Source organism: Phaenicophaeus curvirostris, chromosome 5, assembly GCF_032191515.1.
Source record: "Phaenicophaeus curvirostris isolate KB17595 chromosome 5, BPBGC_Pcur_1.0, whole genome shotgun sequence".
Lineage (NCBI taxonomy): Eukaryota > Metazoa > Chordata > Aves > Cuculiformes > Cuculidae > Phaenicophaeus > Phaenicophaeus curvirostris.
The window spans coordinates 56,160,550-56,183,615 of NC_091396.1; the positions used below are offsets into that span (position 1 = coordinate 56,160,550).

The window sequence follows — 23,066 nt, forward strand, 5'->3', positions numbered from 1 at the left end:
CAGTTTGCATTTATGCTGTCCGTAGGTTTTAAAATCTTAGTTAGTCCTTAAGTCGTATATTCTAGAATGTGTAAGTGATGAGATTGCTAGTCTGTCATCTTGTTGTAGATAGTGAGCTCAAGGGATGTTTTAAACTTATATTATTCAGTATTTATAAAATAAAGTGGTTGAATTCAGAAGTCTTTCCTTTTATGAGTTACCCTTCAGTGAGACTATATTAGATGGGATGAGGAAGAACAAGAGGATCAGGCCTTTGAGTATTACCTTGAGGTGATCAGATATTGCACACATACTTGTATGAACCATGAGATGGAGGATGCAAGTGAGGGTTTTGAGGTTGAAAGAAGAAAAGAAAATTACTTTGCAGGGAAGTGGGAGCAAGTGTAGTAGATAATTTGAGAAACAGTGTGAAGCTGGGAGTGGGGCAGGCATAAAGAAGAACCAGAGCTAGCAAGTGGTGAAGAAGTACAGGAAAACGTGATTTTGGTATAAAGTGGAATACAGAAATGGCTGACAAGCACTCAAAATGATCACTGTTACATGTTTAGAGGTTTTCCCTTCTGAACATAGGAAAAAGGAAAAAATTTAGTAATTAATTTTACAAGACATAATGGAATTTTCTGATAGTTTGAAACTTTAAAAGATATATATAAAGAGACTGCCTGTACATATTGTGTTTGGAAGGATGAGGCTATAAAGCCTACACTCCTGTAAAAATAAATGCATGTCACCTGTAGGGCAGCAACTGAGCTCTGGCCTGCACCTGAGGATGGTTGCAGGTTCTTCTGCTTCCTGATCTCTTCTCCCTGGCCGGTGCCAGGGTCAGTGGCAGCCACAATGGGGAGGGAGAAGGAGGGGAGCAGTGGTAGGCAGGAGGTTGTGATGGATATGAGGGAGCAGGATCTTGGCTGTTGAAGGACCTGGTTACAGAGGAGAAGTATTAGTATGAGGGCAAACTGACCTTGAGCCTCTTTTTCTGTCTAGAAAGGGTTCTGGATTCGGAAGAATTTGAGTAATTATTTTTTCTTCCTCTTCTTCACTCATCTGCAGATCTAGTCTGCATGATTGTCTTATAACATGTTTTTATGGCTTGCAATGCATAAAAAGTAGGGTAAATGTGGAAGGAAGGGAGAGAAGAAAGAGATGAGGAAAATCTGTTCATATTGAGATGCGTGTCTAAAATCTAGGGCAAATATTTAGCGCAGCTAGTTCAAAGACACCTACTTTCTTCAACTCTGTTCTACAGAACAGTAAGAGTAGGTTTGGCATCTGAGAAATGTGTTAATGAACACAAATGTCAGACTGAGATAGCATCAAAGCAAGAAATACAAATTTGCAGTATGATTTTAGGCAAATTATTTTATTCTTGTTGCCTTAGTTTCCTTAGCTGTAAACTCAGGAAAGTGCATACCTACTTTGGAGAAGTTTATTGCATTCATTTGAAGTCTCCCTCTGATTTTCAGAAGGTGATCTCTTCAGATGCACAAAATGTTTACTAGTTTTTGTGCCTATTATGTTTGTTTATGTTTAAGAAAGACACTAACATAATTCTTCTTACTGCCTGTCTTAAGGACAGTTCTCAACTTACATCTCTCTCACTTTCAAGGTAATGAGGAACCCTTGGTTTATTTTGCATGTTGGAAAGTAAAGCTTCAATAATATTAACTATGCCTGGTTATAGATACCTTCCTTGGTACTAATGTGACTTTTAGGTAGCTCTTGGTTAGAAAGCCATTACATTTATCTGCAGTCAGTCAGGGTGTTAGTAATGTGTTATTTAAGCTGAAGGCAAAAGTGTTAGAATACTGATAAGGCAAGTTAGTGTTGAGGTTTTTAGCATCTGCGTAAAAATAGTTGGAGAGAACCATGATGCACATGCAGCTCTACAGAACAGGGAACATACTGCAATTATAGTTAGTGCTCATCTCTCCTCCAGCTGATTTATTGAGTCACAACAGTGATCAGTAGGGATTACAGGTGGGTAGGGGAGTCATGTAGGGTGCAGGCAAAGCTTCGTGGGTCCTCTTACCTCAGTTCCTTATCCATTTATGGCTGTATTGATGACCTAATGAACGTGGCCTGCACCACACTAATGGTTGTGGGCAGCATCATTAGGCATGAAGAACGCAAGGGGTAAAATCTGTGATTCTTGCACTCTGCAAAACACCTGTATGGACTTTGAGAAGGAAGTGAGAATTTATCCTTGATTCATTTGCAACTTGTAGAATCTTTTTAATATTCTTCACTTGCCTAGTGGGAAAATGGTAGCTGGGAAAATGGCCTTTTCTGCAACTACAGAGGCCTCGTTTGACAGAAACTTCAAATTTAGAATATCTGAGTAAAGCAGTAAAAAAAGCGTAAAACAAATTCTCTCATAATGAAATTGATTTCTTTGGCAAGGGATTCTATAATATTAATTACAGTTTTGTTTAACTAATTATCTGAAGTGTAATTGCTAGTAAGAAAACTTAAGAGTTTGATGGAGTTTTGAAGTGATATCAACTATATTGACATTTCTTAAAAAAAAGGCAGTAGAATAAAAAAACCCTCTTAAAAGTTAACAGTTCCTTTTTGCTCCCTTCCTGCAGGATCACTGAATTATATTATTAAGATTTTTGACAGTTAATAGTTTTGATAACATGTCAGTCACTATTCCTTTTAAGTCACGGAAAATAAATTGTGTGAATCAGTTAATATACCAATTTTTGGTCAGATTATTTGCAATTTGAATCTTCTGCTTCTGTAACTATATACCATTCCTGAAAATAAATTGGAACATATATACCTTTTCACTCTGACTTGCATATCTGCACATGGAGTGATGCCCTGTTGATGAGGAAGTGAACGCCACAAATGGGAAACCTTTATGGACAGCATTACTCTGGCAGTCGGTTCTTCTTTCCCGTTCGACTCTCACACTTCCTCTCCCTAACCTTCCAAAATACAGCTGGTTACCCTTTTCTTACAGCTGCAGCAAAATCACACAATAAAGTGTGGGTTAGGGAGGGAACAATAGGAAGCTGAGCCTTATAGCTTTAAGGTCACTAGTTCAAATCTGTCAAGGGTTGGAAGAGACTGTGATTTGTTTTACTGTGATCACTTCCTAGGAGTAATGCAAAGCAAAATTGCATTTTATTTGGTTCTCACTGGGCAGGTTCACACTGGTTCATTTCATACTGCGTGTATGAAAATATGTTGCAAGCATGTTCAAAAAGATGTTGCAAACAGTTTAAAAGCATTATTCATGTTTGTTGTTGTTCTCAAAAGCCTATAACAACAGGGACAGACAAACTGAGCTTTCTCATGTTTCACCTCTAGACCCATTCTCTCCAGAACAGCAGCAGGTGCCAGAACATTCTCTCCAGAACAGCTCAGGAGCCAACAGGATAACCCGACATGAAGCTTTTTGGTTTTGTAGGACAGAAGATTTTATTGCCCATAATTGCTTAGAGACCATTTTCTTATTTTTCCTTTCATTGAGATTTGTTCTGCCTCTTAAAATCAAATCCTTAAATGTTATGCTGGATTAGACTCTACATAAAGCATCTGTTTCATGTATTTTGGAGCAATATAGAATATAAGTTGATTTTTTTTTATCAACTTTCTTCTAGAGCGTATTTTCTCCTGTCCTGGAATAAAGGGGAGGAATGGCATACAGAAACACATTTTTTTTGCATGTATGGTAATTGAATGCAGAATAAATCAGTACACTATGAATTAAAAATAACTTGCAGTAATGGGCACTTTCACAATATATATTGTTAGCCTATTGAAGCTCAAACTATTATTTTTAATAAGACACTATATAAGTAAAATTATTTTGTTGCCCTTTAATTAGCCATGTATTTCCAAATAATGAATTATTAAAGGTCATTTTAGTAATGAATGTCATTAGTTGTAGTTACTGGAATTTAATTTTTTGAGGGCTTTTTTTTTTAAACTGAACTTTTAAAACCAAATGAAAATATAAACTAGTGATGAGAGAGCCCTTTGTTGACCGTCGAACCTCAATAGAGAATCCGTGTCAGTGTTACAAAGGAACTGTAAGTTTTAAGTATTTTATCATGAATAAAACAACACACAGAATTGCAAATTAAAGCATTGGACTCTGAGAAGAAAAACATGCTTTAACTGATCTTCAAGGAGTTTTTAAAAAATTTAATAGTACTTTACAGAGCTGATAAAATGTGTTTTAAGTACTAATTAAGAATAGCAAACCTCACATTCTTTTATTGAAGCTTAAACCACATGCAGACAATTCAAGTAAGGATTAAAATCATATTAGAAGTATATTATTAATAAGTGAATATGTGAGGAGGCAGTGAGTGAGTATCCCAGTCGGTGACATATATTTCAATAGGTTTTATTCTGACTTTCCTTCTGTTTCTCCTTTCCTTAGAAATTTAAGATGAAGAGTTTAAAGTTGATGCTGCAGTTCTTTTGTCAAGAGAAATTTTGTGAAGCTGTAATGACGAACCTGTCTTTTGATCATTAAAGTCTCAAGGAGGATGTGAGAGGATAAGCAGGAAAGTTGTGTGAAACAGTATAACTATTTTTTTGTGAGGTGCTTGCTGTTCACAAATGACACTAATTGGGCAACCATAAGGAATTGTGAAATTTTAGAGGGAATGCAGAAGGAACTATGGATGACTCTCTTGTTCCATGAAAAACAATGTAAAATGTTCATCCATTACATAATTAAAATGTGGAAGTAGCTCCCTGAGGTTTTTAGAGAGATGGGGTGGGGATAATGATATGTTAACATGATTTCACTAAATTAATTCTTTGGAAAGTAATTAAGTGAGATTGTCCACACTCCATTACTTCCCAAGAGTAAAATCTGACATGATCCATCATTTCCTTGTCTTGCTTTGAAATGACTGATTGTTGAATAAATATAATATACTCGTTTGAAAACTAGTATTGGAGGTCTCCTGCAGTGTTATTGGATATTGCAGAATGTAGAAACTAATTGCCTCTTTGGATTTTAAGTGTGAAACAAGAGCCTTACTGTGATAAAAACAGTTTGCATTTCTTAATGGCATACATCCTGTATTTGGTTGGAAACTTGCATTCTTTCCTGCAAACAGGAAAGAGTAAGTATTTTCTGGTTTTAAGTGTAACTTCAAAATCCATTGCAGGTCAATACATGAAACATTGGTTGGCTTGTAGTCATTTGAGAATTCTCTGTAAACAGGTGCCTGTACTAAGCTTCAGTAAGATTCCTAAGATAGAGAATACAAGGCACGACACAAAAAACCTCAAGACTAACCTAACAGCTTGGGAGACAAAGAGTGGGAGGGGAGAGACAGAGGTGCCTATATAACACCTAACCTGTCACAGTGAAACAAAGCTCAGCTCAATCAGTTCACTAAGTAAGAGTGGACACATGTTCAAGTAAAGATGTTTTCTTGCCATTGATTGGAAAATCTTGGTGTGCACCACCCCACAACACTTTGTCTCTGAAGCAGTTTTTAACTAACATCATCGCTGTGCACCCACCCTATTCACAAGGCCTGACTCCCTGAGATTTCTGCCTCTCCCCAAAGATAATGTCAGTGCTCAAAGGAACCCATTTTTTGTATATAGAACGTGTGAAAGCAAAAATGATGGAGATCCTCAACAGCCTTTCTTAAGATGATCTGCGGAATTGCTTTTAATATTGACAGCATGGTATGTAGCTGTGTGTCTGGTTATAAGGGAAATATTTTGGAGGTGATTGTAGTTGATTTTCTTGATTTTTTAAAATAAAGATTTCCAAGCACAGTCTCAGTATTTTTTGTTTTGGACGTCGTAGATAAAGCTGATGAAGGGTCTGGAGTGCAAGTTGGGAACTGAGGTTGTTTAGTCCAGAAAAAAGGAGACTAAAGAGAGATCTTAATGCTTTCTACAAGTACCTGAATGGAGGTTGTAGTGAGGCAGATGCTGGTCTCTTCTCCCAAGCAGCAAGCGATAGGATGAGAGGAAATCGCCTCACATTGCATCAGGACAGGTTTAGATTGGATATTGAGAAAAATTTCTTCACCAAAAGGATTGCCAAGCTCTTGAACAGGCTGCCCAGGGAAGTGGTGGAGTCACCATCCCTGGAAGTATTTGAAAGATGTGTAGATGTGGCACTTAAAGACATGGTTTGGTGGTGGCTTGGCAGTGCTGGGTTAAGGGTTAGACTTGATGATCTGAAAGGTCTTCTCTGACCTAAATGTGTCTATAATTCTATGATGTTAATATGTAACTAGAAAAGACAGAGAAACAGTTATTGTTTCAAACTAGTAAAGGCAAATATTTTTTAAGGAAAACTTTGCAAAGAACCTTGTGTTTGATGAATCCTTGATCTTTATCTTTCCTACAGCTGTGGTGGAAACAACAAGAAACAGCTTTTGAGATTTCCTACTGCAGGTCCTTTACACTCAAGTGGAGGTGGCTGAGCAGTGACATCCAGTATTTCCCTGACACTGTGGAAGGTTTCTGTACCATGAAATCCACAGCATTAGAAGCATTAGGTTTTGCCTTGGTAGGGCGATGTGGGGAAATAATCCCCCAAACAGTCTGTGCTGCCAAACAGTCAATTTCATATTTATTTTATGTTTACTGAAGCCAGTTACCACTCTATTCCTTCCTTTTCCCCTTCACTGTCCAGCATTTCCCAAACTGTTTTACACAGACCTGTTGCTGTCTTAAAAGCATCCTTCCAATTCCCAATTGGGCAGACTGCTTTAAATAGCTTCTGGGATCCAGCAGGTGAGTCTGTCCTTCTCCTAACCCTGAAGTAAGCACATCAGAATTAATGTTACGTGGCATGATTCTACCGCTCAATGTCTGATGAATTGCATGCAGACAGTGGATGGCTTCTTGGAGGTGAGCGAGGTCTGAGGCTAGATGGGTGGTCTGGTGAGGATGGCTGGTCCACAGGGGCAATAGGATCTTTATCTGAACTGATAAAAGCTTGACACCTATTGGCATATCCTGAGAGTCAGGCCACTCTTTATTCAAACCAGTGTCTGCACTCCTGACTTTTTGCTTTACGTCTGCCAAATATAGGCCAAAATAATAGGACAGTTACAGCCAGAACTGTGCTCAAGTGATCTGAAAAATCAGGCCATCATTTTTAGCTACCTAACTGTCAACCGAAACATTGAATTTTGAATTTTATTTTAAAATTGAATTTAAGAGGCATCGATATAGAGCATATTTAAAGTAGCTCAATGTAATACAGTAAACAATTGCTGATGTGATCTGGGATAAGAGACAAAATCCTGATGCTGAGAATGCAATAGGAGTTTGCTGTGTCCTTCAGTAGGACCGAAATTTTGAAATCTGAAAGCACTCATGGCAAACTCCAGTACAATCTAAGAAAAAGAGCTTTCTTAGAAATTTTGGCTCACATAGTGAAAAATATACAACACTATAATTTAGATAATTCTATATTATAACTATTGTGTGTGGAGGGAGGTGTGAATATAGGTTTTAACCTGTTCTTCCTTTTATGCTAGAATGTGTGTGTGAGATCGCTGTGATGGCTGTAGTTCAGACTGGAAATAAGCAATGTTATCTGTGTTCAGATGTTTTAATGAACTAATTAGAGATCCTTTGGGACAAAAGATTTTATACATAGAAATTTTAAGTTAAGCATTTATGTTTGGCAAGGCTTGAGGCCTTTCTCTACTGAGAAGTAAGAAAAGATCCAGTTTTTGGAATTTGGTGGTTTGATGTGTGGTCTGGCAGATGTATAGACTAGGGTCAGCTCCAGGTAGCATACAGTTAAACCTTTTCTCAACTGATGTGCTGCAAGATCTGCAGATGAAGGTCAGAATGCTTTAAAAGAGGCATATGCAAGATGCACCGACTCTGAGATGTATTTTAGTACTATTTCTACATTAGCAAGAAATGTGGGACAAGAGGAAGAAATCTGTAAAGCAAACCAGTTTGAGGTGAGGATTTGGGTGTCCTAACATCTCTGCATTTAGCGTGGGCTAGCTCTAGTCTGATGCTGTATGCCAAACACACATCAGCAGTCAAGCTCCTGGTATGCTGCTAGAATGCACTACCAAGACTTGATCACAACAAGAACCAAAAAGGGGTGAGTGGTGGTAATAGCTGCATGAGTACTCTCTGGGTCCAGACTGAAACATATTTCAGGAGCCAGTGGTTATAACAGTTAGTTGGCAGTGCTGCTGTGGCAGCAAGAGCTGGGTCAGTTGTGCCATTGTCTTTGAGAGATGTTGTCTCCAAGAGATGTTTTCTCCCAGTCTTTAGACTCTTACCATCATTGTTTCTGATTTGGAAGGAAATATGGTTGGTATACTACTCCTGAAAAGTTGCTTACTTGTTACTTTTTGCAAGGGCATGTAGTGACAGGAGGAGGGGTAATGGCTTTAAGTTGGAAGGGGGAAGATTTAGGTTAGACATTAGGACGAAATTCTTTACGATGAGGGTGGTGAGGCACTGGAACAGATTGTCCAGGGAAGCTGTGGATGCCCCATCCCTAGAAGTATTCAAGGCCAGGCTGGATGGGGCTTTGGTCTAGTGGCAGGTGTTTGTGCCCATGGCAGGAAGTTTAGAACTGGATGGGCTTTAGTGTTCCTTCCACTCCAAACTGTTCTATGATTCTGTGATTCTTCCACTCTGTTTTTCTTGAAAAGATTCTTAGTATTGTGGACAAGGGACCACAGGACCTGTGTTGGGCTTTAGCACTTCTGTAGGTCCGAAGACTTGTTAATGGTTTGTTTATCAAAAAGCTCATTATGGACACTGATCATTTTCAGAACTGAAAATTAAATACTCTTGACTTCCTTTGAGCAAAGCTTAATGGATCAGATAGAACTAAAATCAAGGCTTTACATTTACAACAGTTCTGCTTTATTGAAAGGTCTAAGCCTGGTCATTTTAAAGATTGCAGGGGGAGACATACACAGGACTGTAGCAGTTATGTGGCCTTAAGGATGCAAATAGTAAGGATTTTGGTTATGGGATTCCCCCCAGCATGACTGATTACTATGTTGTGTGTTTTCTTTAGAGTGGTTTTGCTACATTTGACAGTCTGTTGTCTGAAAGGCTTAGAATATGCATGTTATCTGCACAAGTCTGGAAAAAATGTTTCTGCCTATCACACCATTAGTCTTTCAGAACATATTTATAGCTGAATTAAATAGTTATATGTGCTGTATATCAGCTTTCTTTTATGATCTGGATGCTTTGTTTTGGGTTTTGGAAACTGTTAAGAAAGTGAGTTGTGAATTAAATATTCAGCTATGGAATTGAAAAATGTTTGCTATTATGTTAAGCAAATGCTTTATAACTAAAATTCACAGAAGCTGGAAAATAAGATTTGTTTGTATGGTCTCCCAAGAGCAATATATCTGTATATACTTGGGTTTTTTTAATGGACTTCATGGTTGTAGGGTATTAAGGTGAAACTTTACATCAGTGTACAGAGTAGTGTGTATTATTCTGCTGTTGTCTCGTGTAAGTTGAGAGATTCCATTCTGTAGCTGTCGTTCCTAGGGTTCCAGCAAGAGTATCCTACCTAAACTCTTAGATAAAAGACAAACCCCTGGATGATTCATATGCTTATTTCTAAAATTTGTTCAGGGAGGAGTCAATACCAGGGCAACCTGCCACATCCCCTCACAAAGCTGAATTGAAAGAACCCTTTCTCATTTTATCTGCTTCTTTTCATAAAATTTACCTTGTTTCTGATGCATATTGATACCATAAAGTCATTCTAAGTGCTGACTTTGAAGATGAGTAACACTATGTGATAATGTTTCATGTTTCAATTAACTGAAAGAATACAATGTAACATAGATGAGGAGACTGAACAAGGGATTTTAAAGATGACAGGCTCAGTCCTTCAGATGTTACCTGGTGAAAGGGTGTATAGGGTTGCTTAGAAATAAAGGTTAACAAACCAGAGAGCTGTGGGAGCTGAAGATAGTAGCGTAAAATTCAGGATATTTGGGTTAAGTGAGTTCTGGTCTTAGGGGCAAACATGATGAACTGCCCCTCTTCCCGGCCCCCATTCATTCCCATTTTCAGGCTACAATAGCTCAGATAAGCTAATAGGAGATAACTAACATACACTGTGCAGCTGCTGGGGAGGAAGGTCCTACATCCCTCTCACTGTGGTTTTACCCACTCAGCACTTGACAGACTAATTTGTCAGAGTTAATTTAACATGCTAACCCAACAGAAGAAAAAAAATCTACACAGCGTTTGTGTGGTGCTTAGGTTTTGCTTTTACCGAGTTAGTTTTGTGCTATGTTGAAGAATTAAATCAGCTTCCAATGGTAGCAGACAATAAATTATAGGAGTAGTGGATGCTGCAGGCAGACTGGGAGCTTCTAGATTGGCCTTTGTGTCTTGTGGAACTGGACCCTTGCTTTTGTCATTGCAGCTGCTTGTGGCACCATGTGCTTTACAGCATCAATAAATTAATCCAAGTTAGAAGCGATACCCATCTGGTTTGTATTGTAGCAGGTATAAGTGTTCCCCTTCTTTTTTGTGAATTGTGCCATGCATCATGGTAGTAGGCAAAGTTTTGAAACAATGTGTAAGGCAATACAGGGGAAGGCAGGCAGCCGCTAGAAGACTGTAATAAAAAGGAAAAGTACTTTTTGACTGCTTTGAGTGTGATTTATAATTGAATTAAAAGTTCATATAGGTGGGAAAACTACATATGCATCATGAATTTAATTTTCAATCTAGTTACAGCACAATGGACTAACAATTTTTTTACCATTGAAATTTCTTCATTTCTTTGTATGTTTAGATCTTGTGGTTGCTTTCCTGTGTGCCTGTATGTGTTTTACTGTGGTGCTTTTTCTTCCTGGAAGCTATGAATCTCCATTTTTTTGTAATTCTTCTTTGCAGAATATGAAATCACATTTGATTCAAAAAATGTGATAGCCCCAGGTGCATAGTGTACTCACAGTGTTTCTATACACAAGTTTTAATTCCTAATCGTGTAACATCTACTTATTTTCTTGCATTTTCAAAGTTTGCAACTATATATTTCTTAGATTTTTCTTTTGTGCTTTTGAGAGAGAAGTATCATTTCTATCAAAAGAACTATAATCTCTGGCTGGGTTGGATGGGGCCTTGAGCAGCCCGGCTTAGTGGGAGATGTCTCTGCCCATGGCAGGGGTTTGGAACTAGATGATCTTTAAGGTCCTTTCCAACCTAAACCATTCTATTATTCTATGATTCTTCTTCCTTGTATCACCTTTCTTGGGAACATACTAATATCAGAGGCACACTGATCAGGTTATTCCACAACTTTGCAAGAAGAAGCATACCTTGAAAATAGTGTGACATAATTGATAACAAGCATCATTGGTGTGATGCTGCCACTAAGTTCTCAGAGTAAAATCTGGATAGCCGTGACCAAAGCATTTCTTTTAATTACAGCAGACTTGGCAGAAGGAGAAGATAATGATCCGCAAGGTCTGTGCATTGAGGAATTTAAACAAAAATACTAGTGCAGGAGCTATTAGTCATCTTCAGTGATGACTGGATCCAGGCTGTATAGGAAGGCCTGGATTAAAAGCCTTGTGCTGGAGAGAGCAGTTGTGTCCTGTTTGTTTCCCTGTCCTGTTTAAGTAAGCCTGAAGCAGCTCCAGTGATTCCTGCAAAGCCCTGTAGGATTTTGCAAAGCCCAGAAACCATTTAGTTGATACTGGGTTAACCCTGATAGCTGTGACTCAGAAGGTTGTGAGAGATTTGTGTGCATATTGTTCCAGGAGGGTGTTACTGGTGTTACTTCAGGGTTTTTCCTCCTTTCTAGTTTTTATTTTTGAGCTTTTAATTTAAAGAAATGTTTAGCCTCAGGGAACCCTCTGAATCTAAGCCTTTTACCGCTTTCTGAATTTGGTAGTTGCTTCTCTCAGTTTAAGTCTCTAGGCGTGTGCAATGTGAAGCTTTGAAGTAGCTGCTGCCTGGCTGAAGCCTCTCTGGGGACAGGGAGAAGGATAATAAAATTTGTGCTTTTGACATTTTCTTTCTTTCCAGCATGTAGATATTTTAAAATGTGAATAAGTGAAATGGCTGATTTTTAGTAAAGACCATAAAATTACAGAATTGCAGAGACAGTGTATCTTTTGTGGTTTGGTTTTAATTTGGAACAATCGCTAAAATCAATGGTGGGGAAAAACATGTTTATTTTTGTCAAAATTTTAATATCTAGCATGAGAAACTGCCTAATCTATTTAAGAAGTGGAACATGAGATTCAAGGGAGAGATACTTTGTTACAGCCCATCTTAGATGATGTCCCATGGACCACTGACAAGTACCAGAAAAGATGAGGAAAGATATTTGGGAAAACACAAGGTTCTGGATCTTTGTAATTCCGGTTCTACATAGTGTCTGCCAGTCCCATACTCAGCTCTGTGAATAAACATTTGCAAAATTCTTGAGCATCTATATCCCAACAGCAAGCATGGGAAAGTCTCTCTGCCTTCACTTTTCCCAGCAGGGCTCTTCAGATGCAATATCAGCAGTGCTCGTGTACTTCCCCCAGTACTAAAACATGCATAGGCCACCTTCTCCTGGCTATCTCTAACTTGCTGCAGTCAGGTGCCCTTAAAAAGAAGTACCTTGAGGGAGTGGATTAGAAGTAGGACAAATACCTCAGGGAGGGGAGAGAAGCCATTTTGAACATCTTGACTGTGACAAGGTGAAGGTCTTTCTGTTTGCCTGTTCCCAGCTGTGGCATGGAGCACTTCCTGCACAACACAGGTTAGTATTAACTAAGATTACTAGGTTTGATATTGGCTAAAATATATAAAGTGTGTTTAAAACAATTAGTTTTGTGTACCCTTTGCTCAGTTTACAAGACTGCCTGGGTTTGTCTGCTGCAGAGACCTGAGTGGCATGGGAGGCCATTTCAGCAGTTGTCAAGGGCACAAACCATGTGCAACAAGGAGAACGTGCCCTATGGCATCTTGTAGAGGTACCAATGTTGTTCAGACCTTAGTTTATTTAATCTATTTAATTTATTTAATCTATTTAATCGTTTAGTTCCAGGTTCAGCAAGGCAGCTTGTTGGGGTTCTGGATCAAATTTCTTTTACTGGTCCTTACTGATCCTTGATGTTCAACAGAGCGAATCCTCACTTTGTAAGCCAAGGGAAAAAAGTGTCTATGACTTCTGTGCACTGCAGAGGCCTTATAATTCTGTAAATATAGTGTTAACTTTCTTTAGTAGAAACTCTGTTTATCTTAATAGCGTAAATGATCTGTTTTTACTTTCAGTTTATTGTAGTACCTTTTATTCTGCTGCATGGATATTTATTTAGTTTCTCTTTGTAAATAAACATTTGTCATACAAAAATTAAATGTTAGACCTGTATAAAAATTTAAAGTCATTCTGTGCTGCAAACAGCAATTCTGTGACTTCCTTAACAAGTCAGCAACTTGTGTAGTTGTGAAATCTTTCCTCTTTTTTCCAGTTAGGACTGGGAAGAATTGACATATTGTTGTTCTTATGAGTCCCTGTTACCTGTCCTTTATGGAGCTATGGTTAAGAGCTGCATACTAAACCTCGGTTATCATGCTTTGCGATCTCTGTGAGTTGAATTCTCACTTCCATGGCTGTGGCAGTGGAAACATGAGGCAGTCCTTCAAGGCTCCTCCCGAGGTGGCTGATGCAGAGTGCAGTGAAGTCCAGGGGATTCTTTTCTGACCTTTTGTAGGCACAAACTTGGTAAACAAATGAGCACTGTTAAGTGACTATGTCTTTCGAATTTTTCGTCCTTTTTTGATTTCTTTATGATAAAAGTAGAAGCTGGAAAAAAGAAAAAAGCTTTTGGCACTTTTGACAGGCTTCCACATGATAATTACATAGTAAAAAGGTGTGCGTTGGCAAGGCATTAGATATGAATGATATGCAAGTATGCATTTTTCTTTAAGCAACATTGCACTGAAGATGAAGCCCTGTGAACAGTTGTGTAAAGCAGAGTGTTTAAAGTGAAAATTATTTGTATCTGTTTGAAATAATCCAAAAGAAGCTGGAGAAACCTACTGGCAATCTCATTTCTATTTCTGAATAACTCCTTTGTCTAAGTGAGAAGTTCTTAATACAGCATATCATGTATATAATCTTAGAACTGTGTGCATTAGCTTCCAGTTATACCCAGTGTCTAATTTATTCACTTTCAAATTAAGTGTCTGGAATAATAACCTTTTTCTTGCTCTGTACATTCTGAGCATTACCCTTCCTGGTTTTGCATCCTGTTGAGGGCTCAGGAAGGAGTAGCTGAAGGAGAAGATGGGTTCTGTAGTTTGTGTCAGGGAGGAGGAAGAATGGACAGAGGGAGGGAAGATGAAAGAGGGCATTGATACAGGTGTAGTGCATGAATTTTCTAACTAGTCCATAGGAAAATGCATTATGGGGAGATATGCACAAAACAGAAGAAAGGATTTTGGGGCATCTGACTTAATTTTGGCAGGGTGTTATCACCCCTCTTCTGCCATGCTTCTGGCTGGATGCTTTGGGTTTTATGCATGTTCAGGGTGCTGTGCCTGCTTGGGGCCTAATTCCATACTTTCCACCTGTACACTAGACTCCAGCTCCTTCCCAGGACAAACAGGGACCTCTCACACTTGGTGAAGCCCCTTGAGCTCCTAGCCTGGCAATGCTGCTAGCTCTCTGCATTAATTACTGGTGGGAGGCACTCGCCCCGTACCCTGTGATCGTGACTCCTGAATGCAGCTCACATGGGGGATTGTGTCCCTGCATTTACTGACTTGAGATATGTGACAATCTCCTATAAAGTTAGTAGCAGCAACAGCTGCCTGTGTTGCAGGGACTTGCCCATGAGCAGTTGCGAGGCAATTGTGAGAGCCTGGGTGGTGCTGCCAGTTTTTAAATAGTGTTTTCTCTGCAAGTTTTTAGCACCATTTTGATTTCTTGAAAGAAGGTCAGGCTGAGTTCTGGAGGACTCAGCACTTTTAGGGGAACCCTTTTCTCACCACACCACTGCTCTGTCCCATTTACCAGGCTGCGAGTCTTTCAGAAATCAAATGTGAGCTACCGAAATAGCAGGTGATGTTTCTGCTCTGCATGCTGCAGTCTCTCATAGCACTGCTATTAATCAGGCTTCATATACAGATCTCAGCAACACAACTGAATGTCCTCCAGCCACTGTTCCACCTGACTGTGTGATCTTAAGCCCCACAAAACAGCTAAGGAGACCCTGACTGAGACCTGCAGATACAGAGCTGGGTAGATTTTACCTATGATGAAGGCAGGGACATCGTCCACTCAAAGCTCCATCCAGCCTGACCTTGAACACTGCTAATTGATGGGGTACCCGCTGCTTCTCAGGGCAATCTGTTCCAATGTCTCACCAGACCTAGAGCAGGTTGAAGAGCAGAAGCCTCCAGAACCTGCACCATGAGAGCATCATCCCTTGTAGTGATTGTACGGAAATGCAGGTTTCTTGGGTCTTGTCTTTACTGTGCTGTAGGCAGCTGTCTATGAAACAAAAATACCTTCTGATACAGATTGACAGATGCTAATACACTCTCCTTGCTCTATGTTTTTCCTGTGGATGAAGCAGCAAGCAGATGGAAAGTTCTAACATCTCTAGAAAAATTAGGAAAATAATTTCCTATGTAAACTCCGGGAAGTTAGAAAATGTTAGAACTAAGGCTTCATAATGAAGCTTAAAACGTGACTGTTTATTCATGTGTTACAGGATTTTTTAATTGTTTCGTCACACCTTATAATTTTCATAGGAATTGTGCCTCATTCATTTCACAAAACAAACTTTCACTGAGTCCAGTTAATCCAGTAAATGTATTTAATGTGGAATTGAAATCCTCTAAATATAAAGGCAGTACATTTGATATCCAGTTCAAAAGCCTTTTTCTCTGGCAGAGAGCTAGTAAGGCATAGAAGTATTTGCAATATAGAAAAAATATGTATAAATTAATGATATTTTTCTATGACCTTTTCAATCAATAGGGAAGCGGGAACAATCGCACTCTGAATGACTGCTCAAAATGTGTTCTGCAAAACACATCCTGCAAAACTGAATGGTATTTTGAAAAAGGCATCCCCTGCCTGACTTGACTGGCTTAGAAAATTGTGAGCAGATATTGTTTTCTGAACTCTCTTTTCAGTGAAGTAGGGAGAAATGTTTCAGCCTTTTTCCCACCTCTCATAAATCTAGTGATTTCCAGGTTCAGTATGTTGCTCAGCTTACTGCTGGTGGAAATCACTGCTTTATGCTGTGTTGAGGAAGTTTCCTATACCTCAGTGCCTTTTTGGGCAAATCATATCACTGAAATAATCTTTACATCCTTGGAGACTGCTAGTCTGTGTTCAGGACTGCTTTTAAAAACGTACTTGTTTGAACTGTAAATGAAGATTTTAATGTTAAATGGTGTCCTGGCGTGTTTTGAATTTGACTTCTGAAGTTGTAACCTACAAACAACAACAACAAAACAAACAAAAAAATCAGAGGGAAAGGTGAGTAATTAAATGAATTCCTAGTTCACCAGTGAGAACTCTGAAAATATTAAATTAATTCCATTCAAATGGCTATACTTGCCCTACTTTGTGTCTGTGAGATCCACTTACACCCAGAGCTAAGAAAGCTGTATGGCAATATTTGCCTTAAGGTTTGACTTTGCTGGTAGGCTTCAACTTATCCTGAAGGTTGAAGCTCAGATGTTTTGTAATCACTGGGTGACGAGGGCTTTATCGGCCAGGGTTTTTTCGCACTAGTACTTCAACTAGGTGCCATTAGAAGATGGCTTTTGTAAAAGGGTTTGCTCTGCACAGCCTTCATCCATCTAATCTCAGGTGAAACTCATACAGGAGAAGTACTGACTGCTGCCAGAAGGCAATCAGTCCCAGAAAGTCCTTGAGGCTGAGGAACGGTTGTGAGCCAGGCTGTGCTTGGACCTTGGCCTGGGGCTTGTTCCCAGCCAAGGGCGGATCAGTCATCTGCTGGCTCTTTCGCTTTCACTGAGGCCTCTCTGTGTAGCCTTGGGAAGATATAATTCTGCATTAGTTGATCAAAGCATATTTGTAAACTTTTTGACAAACATGAAAGCTATAAAATAGATTATCTCTGTCTCCTCCTCCTTCTCCTCCTCTATGAAAACCTGAATTTCTTTTAAAAATAGGCCACGTGCATGTTGCTGTAGCATTGCCAAATACTGCAGAGGATGGAGCAAGCCTTGGAGTACAAGTCCTTTGCTCTCACAGGGTGGCAGGACCACACTTGCGTAATGTGCTGGGAATGGCATTGCAGCTGGGTGAAATCTGTGACAATGCTATGCATCCCACTGTGGTAAAAATAAAAATGTGATCTCATGCTAGGGAATCCAGTTAAAAATAAAAAGAATGTAAGTTGTCTTCAATTAGAGGCATTGCATTTTAAACCAAATAATTTTTCACATTATGTATGTTTCTCTCTTTCCTGAAACAAACCTGATTTTTTTTCCCCTTAAAGATAGAGAATAAAGGGATTTTCTTCCTTCTCTGTATCATAAAAAACCCTAAAGTAATCCTTTTCCTGGTTATTACCAGGACTTCTAACACTCTGTCAAGTGCAGTGTCTCTGGCTGTACTTGAGTCATTGGCAAGGGCAGTTTGTTCTTTCTACATTTAAGTCAGTAAAGATTCTTTGCCAGAGAACGGGAATATGTGATCTGAAGATTTTAGAGTAAAAAAACATATTACTTAGCGAAAACTATTGGTTTACTATATATCAAAACTACCATTTAAAATTATTTTATATCTCTCAGAATTAAATGAAAAGAAGACTTAACCCTAATAGAATACAGAGATGGACAATACAGGAAAAATTCCAGTCTGTGGTGGATATCCTGTGTGCTTTTTTTTCCTCTCTTGTCCAAGCAAGGCTGTCAATAGTTAATTCAGGTACTTCTTACAAACACTATATTAACTGGCAATAGTGAAAAAGATTTTACTGTGGAAGACAGTAATGAACAAGACAGGTTTTAAAAGAAGACTTAAAATAGTTTTCAAAATTTGAAAGAATTTTTTCCTTTAAATTGTGATTTGTCTATGTGACAACCTGTAATGAAACCTAATGATATGTGGCGTTAATTTCAGAAACTAAAGTATTTATGAGGTACAGAGTTCTGAAAAAAAGTCAGACCACTGCTGGAAGTAAAGCCATTAGATAAGAACAGAGTTTGCAAAAGTGGTAAATCTGTTATTGACATCAATAACCCCTTCTGCAGGTGCAGGAGGAATATTTTGATCTCTACAGAAAACAGTTTGAAAAGCTAGCAAGCCTTTAAGAAATCTTAATGCAGAATATTTTTGGTGGGATTATATCTTAGAAATAAATGATATTAATAAGAGGCTGAGATTTTCCAATTTTTAATTCTCAAAGGATACGTTTATGAAATAAGACAAACATACCATTACTAATTGATAACTATGGATTTCTTGCTATTTATCTAGTCTCAGTTTTAGTGAATCTTTAATTTCTTAAATGGAAGAAGTGTTTTATTTGCTTATCCATTTTGAAGTTTAATAGAGTTTTCAAGTTGTTTTTTGAAAACTTATGCATAAATTATTATATCTTCAATTAAAATGCAGATTATAAGAAATTAGAGGTAGTTAGTTGGTGGTCCAAGTAAATTTGGTTATCAATTGCTTTTCTAATACTGAATATGAAAGTGAAGAAAAGTAATTTCTTATGTGTTCATATAGTGCTGTCTCTAATGTAACAAAGGCTACGTTTAGTTGCAGATCAACTAGCGGCTGATATGTCTTAGTGGTTTCTTGCCAGTGTGAGTCAACTTTAGTCTAAGAAAGTAAGAAGTACTCAACAAACAAGATAAAACAAAATTAGTTTGTAGCACATTATTACAAGGCTGACATCAGTAACTTCTAGAAGATATTCAAAATTGCTTTTCTTGCCTTTTAAATCTGTCCTAACTGCATGTAGAAGTAAATGTAAGAAAATATTTTGTGTGTACCAGTGTGTACCACTTGGTCAGGATCTAAAACGCATTTAACAGAAGCAAATCTTGCATCTCAGTTCTTTTGGTCTAACAGTGCTGAACAACAGCTAAAGTCTTATTAGTGTATATCATGTGATGAATTTTAATTCATCACTTGCTAGCTTTTTGTAGGATGACTTGAATGTTGAGCCATAGCTGTGGTGTGGACATGAAACTCCTCCTAAAAGTTCTCCCATGTTCTACATATCTGCTGTTCTTCTCTTGTTCTTAAGGATCTGATACAGGCACATCCTCAGTGAGTGGAGAAGATGATGTGGTGATACACACCCCAGCTCTTATGCCCTGAGATACCTCGATTTGTTACTCTACGGTTTGGTTTTGTTCCAAGTTTGTGTTAGACTGTATCTTCAGTTTCTTCCCTGCAGGATCCTGTGGTGTCTCTTCTCTCAAGCTTGTGTTAGCCTTATGCTGCAGAAGGTTGTCTTTATTCTCCTGGCTTTTGTTCAATGTGTTGGCCTATTTTATGGTTATGATGCACATTGATCAGAGTGCAATGAGTGATCTGAGGAATGATAATTTGTTAAAACATTTTTTATTGATTTCTGTGCTCAACAGAGCCAACATAGTAACTCTGAGCTTTAAAGAATTTACACTGATAGCCCTGTTCTGGGGAAAATTCCTCTAATATATTGATGTGTCAAAAATTTCTTCCACTTAAGCACTATTGGAGAAGACGATTTTTAATTGATTGATTTCCAAATAGGCGCTCATCTAGCATCTGCTAGGGAAAAAACAGTAAGCTGCCTTTATAACTCAGGCAGGTTAAGGGCACATATTTATAATTTAGCCCACAGTGATTGCTAACTAATTAGCTGCAAGAAACTTTCTGAAAATTTTCTGTTGAGATCATTTTCTTCTCTCCCATTTTGTTAATGAATGCAGTGTACCCAGTTGTGAGTCTCTGAGTGATGATTGCTATTATGGATTTATCCTTTCAAACTCTGCTTCTAATTTGAGGAAGTTATATTTCTTTTCTTTAGGTTTCTGGTGGTAAAACTGTAAAAGGACAAGTTATTCCTCAGCCAGTGTTGGGAAGTACAATAATAAGATCTTATAAATACTGAACTACAATAGCTAGTTATATTAGAGGAGGGAAAATACTGTTTGCAAAAATAACTATCCATAGTCCATTTATAGTAGATGAACAAATATTTGGATTATGGGATTTTTTTTTTTATTAGAATGGTTTAGAAGTGTATCTGTCCACAAGATAATGCTTTACATTACTGTTACTGTGGTTTTCTTTAGATCACTGATCTCTTGAATTCTCAATGCATTCCAAAGTATGGCGTTATGTGGATATGTGGGATAGAGTTGTCTCCTTCCTGTTTCCTCCTACACATACATACCTCATGAGGACATGGAAAAACTAATCTGGTCTGTTCAGATTATTTACTGTGAGATGTACCTGAATGTGCCCAACTAGGGCATCTCCTTGCAATGCTAGTCACTCTTATCTTAAGTACATACATTAGAATAAGGGTTGAACTAAAGAGTTGTTCTACCTGTTCAGAGACTGTATATAGGTTTATATAATAGATAGGCACGGCATTGTTCCTACAGCTATTTGGTTTAAAGATTAGATGTTATTTCTCATTCCTCTCAATCAAAGTTTTCCAGTTAAAAAGCATACATGGTGCCTGCAGTTTTATCGTATTATATATACTTTTATAACAAAATGCAGTTAGAAGATTTGACATAAGGGCCATTCCTTTAGTGTTCTGCTGGCTACCAGTTTTGCTTTCTGAAATCTCATGTAAAACAACGTGGTTTTACATTTTTAACTGTAGTTCAAGATTTCCCTCTGTTTTTTTCCCTAACCACACAAAATAACAAGATTAAATAGGATAACATTATTTTGGCCTTTAAACCCACTTGCTTCTCACAGTGGAAAGCTCTAATCTGGTCAAATCAGGGTCTAGCAGACCAGTCCGGTATGTACCAGACTTTATGATAAGCTGTTGCCCATATGTCTTGTCATTGTCCCCAGGAGACAAGCCTGGAAAACTGCTGCTGTTCCAGGTACATACAATGTTTTGCGTTAGAGAAGTGGATGCTGGAAAGATATTTAGTCTGTGCAATACTGTCAACACTAATCTTTAAAACAAATGAGCTTGGCGTGGTGTTGTCAAGGGGAAACTAAACCTGCTGGTTTATTTTCCCATTGTTTTCTTGCACAGAGAGTCTTTTGGTTTGCAAAGGACTGCTGACATTTGCCACAGGAATTAGTACAAGGAGAATGCTTGGTACCTTCTAGGTCTTGGACCTAAGCCTGGTGCTGGTGTGATGGCTGCATCCCCATGTTTATGTACCACAGTGAATTGCTTGTGTTCATTTTGGGAGATGTTTTCATTTTAAACTTTGGATGGTTGTGTCTCTTCCTGATACTCCTTTTCTCTGTTGCTGTCAGTTCAGACAGACTGTATCTATCAAATAGGTTTTCTGGCTGACTTGTGCCCCAGACTCAAAGATGCATGAAATAAAGCAAAAAGGGAGGATAGGATTTTGAAGATGTAGATGTGTGCCACACAGGTTTTTTTTCTGCACTGTTAGAGTTTCAGGTTAAACAGATGGCATTGAGAGAGATGAAGCACAGAGGTCATTTGAAAGTTAGTGTTAGTGTGACTGCCAAGGAGCCTGAGGAAAAGAGTTTAAGTAATTCAATTACTTGCATGAGATCTTGGTGATGATGTGGGCAGGAGAAGGTGAGGTTACCAAATGTGTTCCAAGTGACATGTGCCATATCTGACAATTTTGCAGTGTTAGTGGAGTCTGAAAAACACAAGCCTTTACAAGTGGAAAACTGTTTCTGGAAGTGTAGCATCTTCGCAGTTCTTAACTGCTTGCTAGTATGCCGGGTCAAATCCAGTCTATAGTTCTCCCTATTTAAATTCAGCTGCAGGATTGTGCTTTTTTGTTTGCCTATTTTTAAATAAATAAAAATAAAAATTTGGTGTCATGGGCTTTCTCAGTAGCTAATGTGTTCCGCCATGCAGTTGGATGAATGCTGGCTGTGGAGAATTCCTTTTTCTCTATGTCTGTGTTTCCTAAGGCTCTAGTAACGGTCCTGAAGTTCATAGAAATTTCTAAGGAGTGTAAAAGTGTGGAATGTGATACTCTTACCAATATCTCTCAATGATGGACAATATTCCTATCAATTAAGGTCAATTCAGGCTTGTTGGCACAATCTGCACATTACTTTAAGATGCTAGTTGTAAAGTGTATTATGATAGCATTTAGCAGCCATACCCCTATTGTGCTAGGTACTTTGCAAACATGTAATACATTTCCTGGGAAATTTTGGAATACTTTGTGAGCAATTTAATCCTGTTAATTGGTGCTCCAAAGAGACCATATAGATGGAATAAACTCAAATTTATTTGCCAGTCTTTTGACAATCTATAGTACCTAATGTTTTCACTACATAACCATCTGCTGTGGTCTGAGCAAGATGCAATAGCCTCAAAATTAATGTCTGCGTAAGGCAAAGATGGAGTATGTTTAATGGAGTAGTTCTTCTGCGGGTAACAAGCCAAGTCTATTTTAATTCTAATTATTCCCTACACCGTTAATGTACAATTTAAATTTAGGTTTTCCATCAGGTAAAATCAATAGAAAGTAGTATGCACTTTAATATGCTTCCTTCTCACTTCTGCAGTATGTCATTTTGCTGTAGCCTACATACAATGAAATAAGACCAAAATCATTCTTGTAAACAGCATACATGTACTGTTGTTGGCTTTGCTTTGGATGTTTCTTCACGTTTGGCAAAGTTCAAGTAATAAACTGCTGAAAAACTGGAAGGCGTTCTGGAAGGAGATTAATCATCTAACTCAGTATTGTCTTTCAGTTTGCCACAAGGAATCTTTCCAATCTATGAGATCATGGATTAGCTGGTTGGAAAATTTAAAGAGAGGCATTAAGAACATTGCCCTTTTTTTGCTGCCTTGTCTTTGAAACCTGCAGAATCTCAGCAGAGCTTAAATGATGAAAAATCAGGCATCTGAATTGATACCTCCTCATTTGATCTAATTTTGGACATTGTAGGTGGCATT

At 38.3% G+C, this 23,066-nt stretch overlaps 1 protein-coding gene across 12 annotated transcripts in view; it reads left to right on the top strand.

The window, feature by feature from the left end:
* The window catches only part of EML1 (EMAP like 1), a 123,568-nt gene that overhangs the window by 42,102 nt on the left and 58,400 nt on the right, over positions 1 to 23,066 (top strand). Inside the window, exon 1 of one of the 12 annotated variants that reach the window (XM_069858804.1) lies at positions 12,618 to 12,733. The exons of the other annotated variants lie outside the window; for them this stretch is intronic. Coding sequence (XP_069714905.1) covers positions 12,709 to 12,733 — 25 coding nt within the window. The 5' untranslated portion in view covers positions 12,618 to 12,708. Of the gene's footprint in view, positions 1 to 12,617; positions 12,734 to 23,066 lie in introns of those variants that run through there. 12 annotated transcript variants of the gene reach the window in all.